The sequence below is a fragment of the Anguilla rostrata genome, chromosome 8 (genome assembly GCF_018555375.3).
Source record: "Anguilla rostrata isolate EN2019 chromosome 8, ASM1855537v3, whole genome shotgun sequence".
In the NCBI taxonomy this organism is placed as follows: domain Eukaryota; kingdom Metazoa; phylum Chordata; class Actinopteri; order Anguilliformes; family Anguillidae; genus Anguilla; species Anguilla rostrata.
Window position 1 is genome coordinate 20,275,386 of NC_057940.1, and position 12,972 is coordinate 20,288,357.

General features: G+C 41.8%; 2 protein-coding genes across 2 annotated transcripts; one reads left to right on the top strand and one right to left on the bottom strand.

Annotated features, from left to right (window-relative positions):
* The first annotated feature begins 387 nt into the window (after positions 1-387).
* On the top strand, positions 388-7,462 carry iba57 (iron-sulfur cluster assembly factor IBA57). Its single transcript, XM_064346955.1, has 3 exons — positions 388-877; positions 1,723-2,075; positions 5,529-7,462. The coding sequence occupies exons 1-3, from the start codon at positions 525-527 to the stop codon at positions 5,918-5,920; spliced, it is 1,098 nt and encodes a 365-aa protein (XP_064203025.1). The 5' UTR covers positions 388-524; the 3' UTR covers positions 5,921-7,462.
* Positions 7,158-12,515, bottom strand: jmjd4 (jumonji domain containing 4). Its single transcript, XM_064346954.1, has 6 exons — positions 11,275-12,515; positions 10,655-10,820; positions 10,369-10,494; positions 9,563-9,830; positions 8,878-9,024; positions 7,158-8,527 (listed from the first exon to the last, which is right to left on the bottom strand). The coding sequence occupies exons 1-6, from the start codon at positions 11,528-11,530 to the stop codon at positions 8,216-8,218; spliced, it is 1,275 nt and encodes a 424-aa protein (XP_064203024.1). The 5' UTR covers positions 11,531-12,515; the 3' UTR covers positions 7,158-8,215.
* Between the last annotated feature and the right edge of the window lie 457 nt (positions 12,516-12,972).

Genomic DNA, 12,972 nt, shown 5'->3' on the forward strand with positions numbered 1-12,972 from the left:
TATATATTTTATATATATATATATATATATATATATCAAATCACTGTAAACATAATATTCCATAATGTTTGTACCCATAAGAAAAATAAAGGAGGACATTTTATAATTATATATAAAATAGGTATTGGCTGATATTCTTACTAGCTGTGTTATGTAGCTATCAGACGTGCTGCACTTCTTATTGAAATGAGTATCATCGTCACTGTAAAAGGTATGAGCAGGCACGCGTACACCGGCATTAAAGCCAACACCAGCTCTTCCCGAGCCGCTGGTCCTTGTGTTGCCGGTATGCTGTTTTAGTCATTTCGCTGTTATTCCAAGACAGAAGGTGGCAGCAAAAAATAACCCAAGCAGTCAGTAGGAAGGTCGATCACGTGTCATTTTCGTTGACTGTTCTTTAGCCTGTGCAGCATGACGGGATGCAAAATGGTGCATACGGTTGTAGTTGTTCATGGCGAAAGGTCTCCTTGAGGAGAATATAGATTGATTTTACATCACACAGTCTTTCGAACTAAAGAGGGAGAATGTATAATGCCTGTTTGGCTCATAGCATTGTTGGAGCAGTGGTTTTTCGAAATGTTTTCAGGTTGGGTCTGAACACAACAGACACAGTTTCGAGCAGACTCGGGTTTTGTAATGGAACGCTGGATGGAAGGAACTGCAGACAAGCGCACTGTGTAACAGGACAGAATAAATTCGTGTGTTACAGCCTGCTGCACAGGACCCTAATTAAAGTCCAAGGCCACGACACGGGGTCTTTTCTGCAAGGTCTTATAACGAACGATGTGGACCTGTTGACTAAAGGCATGCAGACTGCAATGTATACCCACATCCTAAACGTCCAAGGAAGGACCCTTTATGACGTAATCATGTATAGGTGAGGTTAAATCTTTCTATTATTAATGTACTTTTTAAGTTGTGTATTATTTCACCCCTATCGGTGGTATTAGCGTTTTACAAGTTGCAGAATGCAACGCAACGGTTCTTGTCTGTGTTTTAAAGATATACAGCAGTTTGCATTGCCGGGGTTTTGCTTATCTTGTCACGACTCCTGCCTTCTCACAGATAAGCCCTATGGTGTTAAGTAGGTTGCTGGCTGTCGACTGTTAACTCCGTATGGTATGTGGAGATTGCCTTGTTTTTATGGAAGGAGGCCTTGTTTTATGGAATAGCTAGCTACTAGTGGGACCATGGGTTGTCTTTATGTTGTGAAATGATCAGTGATCAAAGTATGACCAGCCCGTTGTCTTTGTTATTAAACTTTGTGTTGTGTGCTGGAGCTAAAATGTATTTCCTCGTTGTGCACTGTATGGTGGTGTTGTTCTTGTGTGTTGGAGGCTAATGAATTTCCCCTTTTTGGGATAATAAAGTTGACTTGATTATATATGACTGTACACTGTTCTCCCTTAGCTCTTCCCCTGACTGTGTTTACTTTACCGCTTGTAGAATCACGCTTAAAGGAATCATCCAGCCATCAAACTTAGTCCCACACGACCAATGCATCGTTCCTCATCCAACAACCTAGTTACCTGTTTAGCTAAAGGCCATTAATTAAAAAGAGAAGTATGTACTTTATTGTAATATTGTGGAAGCTGCTGCAGTATACTATTAATTTAACTTTTCTTTCCATCATTAGAAAAGTATTTTTGTGGTGTCACAATACATGCTGAATGTTGTAACTACTATCCTTGTCCTTGTACTGATCTTTCTTATTTTGCGTAGGTTGAAGGACAAGCAGGAGGGAGAGACCAGGCTGTTGCTGGAGTGCGACAGCTCAGTGCAGGACTCCATTCAGAGGCACCTGAAGATGTACAAGATTCGCAGAAAGGTGACCATCAGCCCCTGTGCGGACCTTTCTCTGTGGGCTGTGCTTCCCCGGGACAGAGAGGGGGTCGGAGGGGACGCACAGCCTGAGCTCACAGCTCCAGAGAAAGCGCTGGTGTGGGGGGCGGACCCTAGAGCCAAAGCCATGGGCTGGAGGTTGGTGATGGACAAACAGGTCAGCCCTCTGGAGCTGATCGCAGACGTCCAGCAGGGGGATACAGAGCATTACCACAGGCATCGCTACAAAATAGGTACAGTGCAAACGGCTCAGAAAACTACAGCACTGATGTCTGGCTTTAGTCTCCACTGAGCTCAGATAAGAGATGTACAAGGGTAGCCCTTAAGGGGAAGCTGCTGTTGTTTGGTCCATGGGAAGCCAGTGGATGTCTTTATTTAATTTCCCACCGGATTAACTCCCTGTGAGCAACAAATAGTTGTCATTTAGATTTTAATCCATGCACTTTGCTTTTCATGTATTTATACATACCACCTAAGGTAGAATTTAGAAGCATTAACAATATCTTGTCCTTTATCCTGACTGTAGCATGAATGTAATGTTCATATTCATTTTTGTAAATTTTGGAATTAATCAAGCTAAAATAATTTTTTTCTCAGCAGCTTCCAGTTCAACTGTCTGAAAATCCAAGCTGCCATAATGCATTATCTTTCTTTAGTGCCCGCAATCACACAAAAATCACACTTTGTTGTCTGGGAAAAGGAGACCGTGGGAAAAGAAAAAAGCGGACCGCTGTTTGTCTGATGTTGAACTAAATGTTGCTGTCGTCCTTTTAAATGTTTTCATACATCAAACACACGCATGCACATGGCAAGACCCCAAATTGCACTTGAGCTCTGAAAAATATCTGCAGAAAGGCTACATGAGGAACTCCATCCCTACCCTCTATGCCAGCAGAGAGAGGGATGACTGTTCTACTTTGACCTTTCAGCAGTGAGCATTCAGCATTCAGAAAAGCTGGGGAGCACATACACATACAACCAAATTTTCAGGAGAACATATTGCTAATGAAGAATTTGAATTTCAAACAAAGTTGGTTTGAGATGAAATGGCTACAATCATTAGCCGCGTTTCCACCAAAATTACCCGGAACTTTCAGTCCCAGGAACTACTTTACCAGGAACTAAAAGGTTCCTTCAGCCAATGGTTGTCTGCGTTTCCACCGGGGTCTAAAGTACCGCGAAGATTAGGCAAATTAGCCCACTGACGTTGTCGTCGGTCCATCTGTCATATGATTTCTTCGGTAACCCCATACTACCACCGAAGTAGCCTACATTATTTTCTAATAACCGGGACAGCCCGGAGGGGTTTATTCCACTTATACAACGGGTTACCAACAATGACTATATATGGTTACTTTTGTATTTATTGATTTTCATATATCCTCTCAAACACATTCATTAACAGCAGAAAACATGCACACGTTGTAAACAATTTGCTGTTTTATTACTTTCTCGTTGTCAATTCCATATAGGCTAATCGCAAAATGACAAGAATAGAACGAAAACTCAGACTTGCGTGAAAATGTAAATTAGTAGTGGTACAGCCACCGTTTGCTTTCGTTCGAAGTTACTGCTAGCCGAGCAGCGAAGTGTGCCCTCCAGATGCGAACCATGCACCATAAATGAGTCCATAGTCTTCCTGGTCTTTTCGTGGAATTGAAAAATGGCAGTAAAATTGAGTAAAATTACGGCAGTCTGAAAAAGCTAAAGCGAAGATTACTAGAATTAACCTGTTATTTTACCCGGATAAAAAGTGCGGAAGGTGATTTCCAGTTTGCTTGTACTGTATCACCAATGTTAATTATGCAGAACTACCGCATACCTCACATAACTGTATCAAACGTTTTGAGTCAATTACAACGGGCTAACAAAGAAAATCCGGAAGAAAATATTCAGCAACCGAATTAATCCGTTTGAATGTTTTGGTAGCCTACGTAATATGCTGTCCCAGCACGAATGCTTAGCATTTTATAAAACGAATATTAAAGCAAGAAAAGAACAGAAGAGCACACGTTATAATTCCAAGACGTTGACAGGTTATAACCAAAAGTAGGCTACTGCGCCGCATAACATACAAGTTTGATTTGAAGTTATTATGAAAATAAATTGGTTTGCCGCTGCATATTTTCAAACATGGCGGGTAATGGCGGAAAATAAATACAACACAAATGCTACGAGTACTCGACCAATCAGAAATGTTCAGCGCTGCAAGCTCCACCCAAAAGGTTCCTGTACTTTCGGAAAGTACTACCCCCCGAGCAGGAACGTTTTGGGGGGTAAAACAAAGCCCCCAGAACTAAATTTAGACCCTAGTTCCTGCGGTGGAAACGCACTGAGTTCCTCAAAAGGTTCCTAGTTCCGGGGTATAGTTCCTGCGGTGGAAACGCGGCTATTGATTTTGGAACCTGCATGGTTTCACCCAGGTACTAATGGCAGAGGTATTGCTGAATTCATGAGCACCTCCACAAACATCAGAGAAAAATTAATAAAACCTCTGACTCAGATCTCCATAATCTTATGTTGAACATCCAATAAATGTGTGTTATTTAACAAAATTGGCATGGTGTAGCCATGTTTTCCCTAGGTCAGGTTTAGGCTATGCCATGTGAATACCACAGCTCCCCACTTCATGCCACCGCTGCTTACCCTCTGAGGCACTTCCCCCGCCACTAACTATTTTCCTAAACCCTGACCTGCGACGTTAAAGGGTCTGCATCCCTCACATTTGTATCTTTTAGGGAAAAGCGTTTTTTTATAAACAATGTAACTACATGAATTTCTCTCTGCTGCCACTCTATGGGCAATATTGGAATTGCAAGACATCAGGATCAGACAAACAGATTTGTGAAAATCAATTCTTTGAGGCTGTGAAGAGGGGGAAACTTCCTTCAGTTGTTGAGTAATTGTTTCCTGGAACATGTTCTTTAAATGTCTGTAAGTGCACTTCAGGGAGTTTGTTTCTTGTCAGTCGGGACAGGAAGGGGTATCCAGCGCACGGCTGCTCGAGTGAATGTTTTGACAGACTGTCGCTCATGAAAATCTACAGAGTGGGGAATGGAAGCTGTCTGTTTTTAACATCAAACAGAAATGGTTTTAGAATAGCCCACATGAAGAAAGGCATGGTTTACCTCATTTGGCTAAAATGTTTAAAATCCAGATCTGTGCACAGAAAGGCAGTGCTGAAATTAATGGAGTGTTTCCTTGGTCCTAAAATAACTTGATTATAAGGGTGGGGGTCACTCTGCTGCGTCTTTCCTTTTGAAATAACTGGTTCTGCTCTGGTAAGGAAGGGTGTAAAAGTCAAGGTTCTGCAGGGGTAGATGATCTGAACTGTATTATTTAATTTTCATTTAGTCACATGACATGACCAGCATGCTGCCTTAAAGAATATAGGAAACTCGGTTGTGTTCTTACATTGGCTGTGAGCCGTGTACAAATACCATTAAGATGCATTTAATTTTTTAAGCATAACTTCTTGATATTACTGAATTAAAGCCTTTCTGATCATCTGAAGAACTTTACATGGCAGTGTTTGCTTACTTTAAGCATTATGTAGAAGTTTTTATTTATTTTTTTATTTTTTACTATTAACAGAAGCTGATTTGACATCCCAGACAAGCTCAGTATAATTTCCTTCAGTAACTCATTAAGCCTGTTTCTTTTTTTTTTCCCTCCTGCCTACACAGGACTTCCTGAAGGGGTGAAGGACCTACCCCCAGGCGTGGCCCTGCCCCTGGAGTCCAACCTGGTGTACATGCAGGGGATCAGCTTCTCCAAAGGCTGCTACATCGGCCAGGAGCTGACGGCCAGGACCCACCACACGGGCGTGGTGCGCAAGCGGCTCATGCCCGTGCGCCTCTCGCCCCCGGCCCGGGTCCCAGCCGAGGGTGCGGACCTGTTCACCGAGTCGGGCAAGCCGGCCGGGAAGCACCGGGCAGACGTTGGGGAGCTGGGCCTGAGCCTGGTGCGGCTGGCGCACGCCAAAGAGACGCTGCTCCTCAAGCCCTCCGAGGACAACGCCCTGACCGTCAAAGCCTGGGCGCCGGACTGGTGGCCCAAAGACCCCAAAGCCAAGTGAGCCACGCGAGCCGGGCCGTCCGCCATGCTGAGAACGCACACCACGACACCACTTTCCCTGATCTTTTAGGATGCACGTCCTACCTGAATTAGCGCTGGGTGTTTGTTGACTTGCTTTCAAAAAAAACAAAAACAACAAAAAACATTTTTGACAAACTAATGAACTAAAATCCAGCTTGTCAGCTTCAATCTTTGAGTGCAAGATTTCCTTTATTTGTGATTGCTGGACATTTCAGCATTGTAATGGTCCATTATTGTGTGAATGGTCCATTATTGTGTATAATGGTCCGTTTGAATTCAGCTTTCTTAATGGATGATGTTTGTGTGGTGCTTTGCATTACATTTACTTCTGTATTATGTTTTAGGACACTGGCCTTCTAAAACACCTGTCTGCTAAATCCTGTCCACGTTTTGTTTATTTAGTTCATATACATTTAAATTATTCCATTCATTCACTGTTGCCAACATAGTGACTGTCGTTGCATTTATAAACTTTTCAGACCTTTAGCGACTTTATTTATTTATTTTTTTAAAGAGCCTAGCAACAAATCTAGCGGCTTTTTAAACAGACATCAGCTTCCTTGGAAACCATCACCAACTCTGCTCAGTGGGTTGTCTTTCTTGCGCTAGCTATCACTCTACAGCTGACATAACCGGCTGGTTAGTGAGCGCAGAGAGAAGCTACAGTCGACCGTCCACTAATAACACACAGTTATATATAACACACATATACAGATAAGTATGTGATGTCATAAATGTACAAATTATCGTTTGGCATCATTTAGCATCTTCTAGAAACTTTCTGAACATGTGTTGGCTACTTTCCATGGGAAAAGTTTGAACACTGAATTCATCATGTTAACCAATAATGCACTCTGTAGGTCCCAGCTGGCTTTCAGTCATAGGCTCTGCTCAGGCCACATCTGAGGCGCTATGGTCTGTCTGATTCACTGAAATTGAAGTTCATGTGCACATGATAAAACAGCCGGTTTGCCATCTAAGCCAAATGATTACTTTAAGAAATGGGGTTGGGCAGAATGATGAATTCATGTCTCTACCCCTGCACAACCTGTGATGTACAGTGAACATTCTGGTGCAAAACGGCTGCCCCACATTGGTGGTAGATGAATAGTTTCTCTTCCATTCACTGTAAATCATTATGAAGTCATAAGATGAAAAGCACTATAAAACATGCAGAGGATGTCTTGGACTATTCAATAACTCTAGCAACAAAATGCAACGGTAAATCCAAACCGTTTATTTCATTGTCATGCTCATTATCACTCGTAAGCAAAGTGAAAAACAATTTCAGAAAAGGCATTGGCAAAGGCCATTTTTTTGCACATCAACATTGTTGCCCTTGATAACAGTGATAGCGTAGCATCAGTCTGTCCATTCCATAGTTTATTGCCACTCACTGTCTCGGTACAGTACCATAGTAATCAGGGAAATAACACGTTTGCTATTAAATAACCTGTCACTATGCAGTACATGCAAGAGGATTGTTTAATAATCAATAAAAATAAAATTATTTATACATCGCTTCAAATGTGTTTTACTCATGTTTTAGTTCACATTTGACTGCACTACGAACAAAAATCGCTAAGCCGATGTTCATGATGAGTTTTTGTAAAAATTGTGAGCACGTCGTATGGAATATGCTCTTCCCATTTAAGCAAAATCTATTATATAAATTATATAGCACGACAATACAAGACTATGTAAGCATGGATTTATCCACACTTGCTGTAAACTGGAATCTTTGATTCCGAATAGCCCAGCTGAAAGTGCATTGCCAAGTGAATATATGAGCACAAATTTAAAATAAGCGCATGCACAAAGGTCAGTCTATGTGAGGAAAAAAATACAAGGGTGGTACTCACAAGCTACTGACCCACACAATGATGATTCTTTCATTACAGTGGCTACGGTACAAGCAATGAGGCTACACCAACTACTACACTAACCTGGAGTGAGTGCCTTTTCTAATTGTGTTGCCATGTCAACACACAACATATTGTAATATGACACTATAATATTAATACTGCTGGAACATTCGTACATTAAAATCATGAAACATTCTTTGCATTACTTGTCATTAATGTAAAGTGTGAACACATCAAAATTGTGATCGTTTGTAGCTATGGCAATTGACTGAGCAAGGCTCCTTGTGTCTGGGGGCACAAAACTTAAGTTGTAAGCATTGTGAGCGGGATCTAAGTCAGCTCCGGATGCTCATCGTAGCATGTTCATGTGAAGGGGTCAGGGGGTTGGGGGCGGGGTGCAACCCCCCCCGTCAGAGCGCGGAGCGCATGGCGTCACGGATCTGCTGGAGCAGGCTCTCGGGCTGCGAGCTCAGGGAGGTGGGGTCCAGCCGCAGGAAGTCCTCGTTGCTAAGCATACACTCTAGGATGTGCGCCACCCGCTGCAGGTCGAAGGCCGCGTGGTGGGGCCCCAACGTCGCCAGGGTGTCCGACAGGTGGCGCAGGCACCCGGGAGCAGAGGTGCCTGAGCAGGCGTTCAGGAACGAGAGGCGGTTGTTGGCAATGATCTTCAGGAATGAGGAAAATTCCCCATAGTCAATCCCCGTGCACGACTTCATGATTACCTGGGGAAAAATGAGTTTCATGCTTATTTTGAACCACACGTTACTGTTAAATTGCGTGGCCAACTATACTTGGACGTTTCTCCCATGACTTCTATGAAAGTAAATGTTGTTCTACATCTGGGGCAAATGTATGCAATCCTTACTTGTACTCGGGGTAAACACCTGGGGATTTATACTCTGTGCACACATTAAGTATTCTACAGCCACGTCTAATGGCCAACTATGTCATTTCTGTCTGTTCTTTGTTACATCATCATCCCAATCTTCCAGAGTGCAGAACAACACTGCTCAAAAGCGTACCCACATGGGTATATGCGTGAGCCTGTGCCTGAGATGCGCCTGAACTATACCTGGCAGTGTTGGTGCCAGGTGTCCATGGAGTCTCTCCATTCACTGATCTCCCTTTGTACTGCAGAGAGCTCCCCCTGCAGGAACTGCCACATAATGTCCAGGTTGCAGCCATTCAGCCAGTTGTGGTTAATGGAGATGGTGTCTTCCTGGAACCAAAGATTAACCAATAACCATGTTACGGAATAATCTGAAAGGAACCAGGTGAGCATGATACAAGTATTGTGCCATTTCCTGGAGTCCCTTCAACACAGATTTGTAAAGTAATTCTGTCTTTGAGGTACTCCCCTGTTCCACATTCAATGTTTACTCCACCATAGCCACTTCACTTTTCATTATATTTGTTGCTTCAAACCCAATCCAAGTTGGAACATGCTACCATGAACGCACTCAGATTGCTATTTAAACTTAATCATTATAACTACAATTGTAGTTTTTCCTGGTTCCAACTGTCTGATTGATGATTTTCCCATGTTTATGATTATGATTTATTTCCATTATGTTCCAAAAATTATTACATTCATGTAAAACTCAGACTAGACATACACGGACATATTAATGTTAACTGTAGGTGTACCACAAATCGTTATGTATTATTTTTTCTCTCTCGCTCACAGAACAGAGAAAGGATTTTCGTACAATATGGCCTTGGAAAAGCTCATGCAAATTGGCTTAAATGACACCCACCAGGTTGTAGACCTGGTGGTGCCATCCGCTTGGCACAAAGATGATCTCTCCCGCCTCCTGGATGATCTCCAGAGGCTGGCAGGCCTTCTCGTAGTGAGGGTACTGTCCCTTGTCTTGAAGAACGGGTGCCGTAACGTCGTAGATCAGGTTGCCGTGACAATCGCGCAGGTACTCCTCTTGGCCGGGGGGATACAGAAGCCACTTTTTCCTGCCACAAACGTTGGCTGACCAGCTGTATGAGCGGAAGACGTCCGCATGGAAGGGAGTCCTGGTAACAGAGGGAAAATTTCCAAACTTTTTTAACAATGTAATTTATAATCAAGCTCAATTACTGTAGTCTCTCTGTAACTTTTTAGCTGTAATGGTTACAGAGAGGTGTCCCACACAGTCCCAAATAGTCTCCTTTCAGACAGGCTGTCCCAGAAAGTCTGCTTGTGGCAGTCAAGCTCTGCGAGGACAGTGTTGGGAGCAAAGGCATTACCTTGTTCTTTCATTGAGTTTTACATTGTGTTTGCATAACTGTATTATGTAATGAAATGTCTAGTTTGTTATAGTGTATGAACAACTGACAAATTGTGAATGAATACACATTGTTAGATACAAAGCCATTTACATACTGTAAATGACCTTGCAGTTGGATTCTTTTATATTAGCTAACAATGCTGCTACTGCCTCTATTGCTGCTGCTACTACTAATAAACATTACTACAACTACTACTACTACTACTACTACTACTAATAATAATAATAATAATAAAGCTGACAAAGATAGACATTCTAAATATGATTATAAGCAGATGTCATACCATGAACCTTTTGGTCCCATGTAGACAAAGCGATAGTCATCCACTTCAATAGTGTCCCAGTATTCATTCAGCCAATCAGACGAGAAGAACACAGGTGTGCTGTAGATATTGTGTTCAGGAAACTCCCTTTCAGAGACACACAAAACATCCAGCTTGGCTACAGCATACATTTTGTGATTTTATGACCCCACAAATATCTGTGTATACAAACACATTATCCATCTATGAACAAAATATGGAGAAATGTCTATTAGGTCAGTTGCAGGTCACCTTCACATAGGCCTACCTGTGCATGTGCCAATCCTTCAGATATAGACATCCTTTTGGTGAAGAGTGTCCATTCTGTATGTACTCCCTCCAGTAGCTTATAAATTCTTTAAAAGGAAGTATTTGCTTGGGATTGGCATTGTATTCTCTTGCATTGCAATTGGCGACAGGGACTGGAGTGTCTTCTAGAAAATGCACAATAAAACAAAGTGGAATTTCAGTTCCATGCCTGGTACTTACAAGCATGAGATGCAAAACCTGTTGCTTAGACTAACCATAATAAGATCCACTGTGGCTGCAATTATTTTTAGTATCTTTCAGATTGCATTAACGGGTTTACATTGGTGACTTTCACATAAAGATCAGGATCTTACTTGAACAAAACATCACTGTTTTAATACAGACAAATGCGCAAATACATAGGCTACATTGTCCTATTATAAAAACACAATCTTGTTGTAGGCCTATGTTGCTGGGAAACGATACGTAGTTCTTATTGTACAGGTGTAATGCGCTTGCACCTATTTCTTAGAGGAAAACATAATTCTCACAGTGACCACGTATTTTTCCTTATACACATGCACTGCCACCGTTTCTATGAGGCCGTGTTTATAAAACTAGCGGATAGGTTCAATTTACCAAAATCTTGCAGTAGTCTTTGGAAATTCGGTTTCCCGGTTTCAGTTACCCAGTGCTTCCGACAATTCCAGTCTTCGGTAAATCTTTTCGAAAAAACACATGGGTGGTTTGGAAGCAAGTAGTTTTTAAAGAATCGGGAATAGCTGAAATCCTTCTTTTCTATGTAGTCCACGAAGTGCGAAGATCTGAACTGCTCGTACGACTGCCTGGGGATTTTAACCAGGCTGCAGCACGTATGAAAAGTCTCTCTATCCATAATGTGGTTAGACTCACTAGCTAAACACTAATTAACAAAATTACGGAAATAAATTAATAAATAAAATCCAACCACATATAGTTATTCGGATTCTTATGTCCGTAGCTAGTAAACATTTGCTAGCTAGCTAGCTATGCCTACAGCCAGATTGCTATAGACATAGCTACAGTCTGGTCTAATATTTCGTCATCATTTTTGTATTATACAAGTTGCTAGCGTTATTAAATAACGTTAGCAGTAAAGAACGTTTCGTCAGACGAGCCAAGTGGCAAATTCCGGTTTATCAGCTTGTTACCGCCGCGAGTGAAGTAGCCAACTGCTAGCCACAATAAATAGTTCACAAAGGTAAAACGTAGCTAAATATAGCTAACTGACTCACTTGAATGAGCTGTTCGGAAAACGTCCATATAAACCCACTTAATGCTAGAATTCATGTTAATTTAATGTAAGCAATACTTTCTTAAGCTTGGTAACGAGCTAGCTACGTATCACATTAATGCCAAGGCACATCGTTCGAATCAAAGCATCTTAGCCATGTAGTAGCTAGGTAGGTAGCGTTAGCTAGCTAGCAAGGAAAAAGTCCAAACGTTCCCCATGATTGTCCTTGAATGATCCTCATTTCATATTAATAACAGCACCGCCTGGGGTTTACACAGCTTTAATAGCCGATGTAACGTGACCATTCAAAAATACAAATGTGAATGACTGTCTGATGCTGTCAACCGTACCAGCTTCAAAACTCCACATGGGGGAACTCCTTGTTGTCGCACAAGACCTAACTGGCTAGCAAGTTATTTTGGTAGGTCTGTTCCTTAACATCATCAGTGTATTTTAGCTACATGAAACCACATTTCATATCATGTGAGCGTTCTTTTCCGATTCAGATAATTATTTAAACTGGAGAAACGTTATTAGTCAGCTACCTATACAGCTTAGCTGAGGACTGACACAGAAATGCAGTCGGACTGTAAATATTGTGGCACCCCGACTGCTACCAGCCACGACTAGACAGTTCTGAACCATAACGATTCGCTATCACTTAAATAGTCCACGTGCGGCTTTGAACAGCATGGTGTAATCAGAATAATATTAATAATAATAATAATAATAATAATAATAATAATAATAATAATAATAATAAGCTAAAAATGTATCCCCTCTCACCATGGAGGTAAACATTGACATGGCAGGGGGAGGGACGTCCCTGTGCCACAAGCACCAGCAGTATTCGTAGTCCTTCTCCTAACAAGTCATATGTATATAGATATCCAGCATAGTGTCACAAAAACCTTCAAACACGCCTCATATCACTTAGTGAATGATGCATAGTCAATGGAAACAGTTTCTGCACGAGGAGCCAGGATTTTTGACATTTTTATATTATTTGTGTGTATCCTAAAGTTTGGGATCTGTGATTTCCTTTTGCAATTCTCCTTCCTATA

Excerpts from the sequence above, each read along its gene's own strand:
- jmjd4 (XM_064346954.1), bottom strand. The coding sequence starts at position 11,530 with ATGGATAGAGAGACTTTTCATACGTGCTGCAGCCTGGTTAAAATCCCC. Across the intron at positions 9,831-10,368 it reads ATGGGACCAAAAGGTTCATG|GACTCCCTTCCATGCGGACG; the intron begins GTATGACATCTG and ends CTCTGTTACCAG. Across the intron at positions 8,528-8,877 it reads CCTGGCACCAACACTGCCAG|GTAATCATGAAGTCGTGCAC; the intron begins GTATAGTTCAGG and ends ATTTTTCCCCAG.
- iba57 (XM_064346955.1), top strand. The coding sequence starts at position 525 with ATGTATAATGCCTGTTTGGCTCATAGCATTGTTGGAGCAGTGGTTTTT. Across the intron at positions 878-1,722 it reads TATGACGTAATCATGTATAG|GTTGAAGGACAAGCAGGAGG; the intron begins GTGAGGTTAAAT and ends TATTTTGCGTAG. Across the intron at positions 2,076-5,528 it reads CAGGCATCGCTACAAAATAG|GACTTCCTGAAGGGGTGAAG; the intron begins GTACAGTGCAAA and ends CTGCCTACACAG.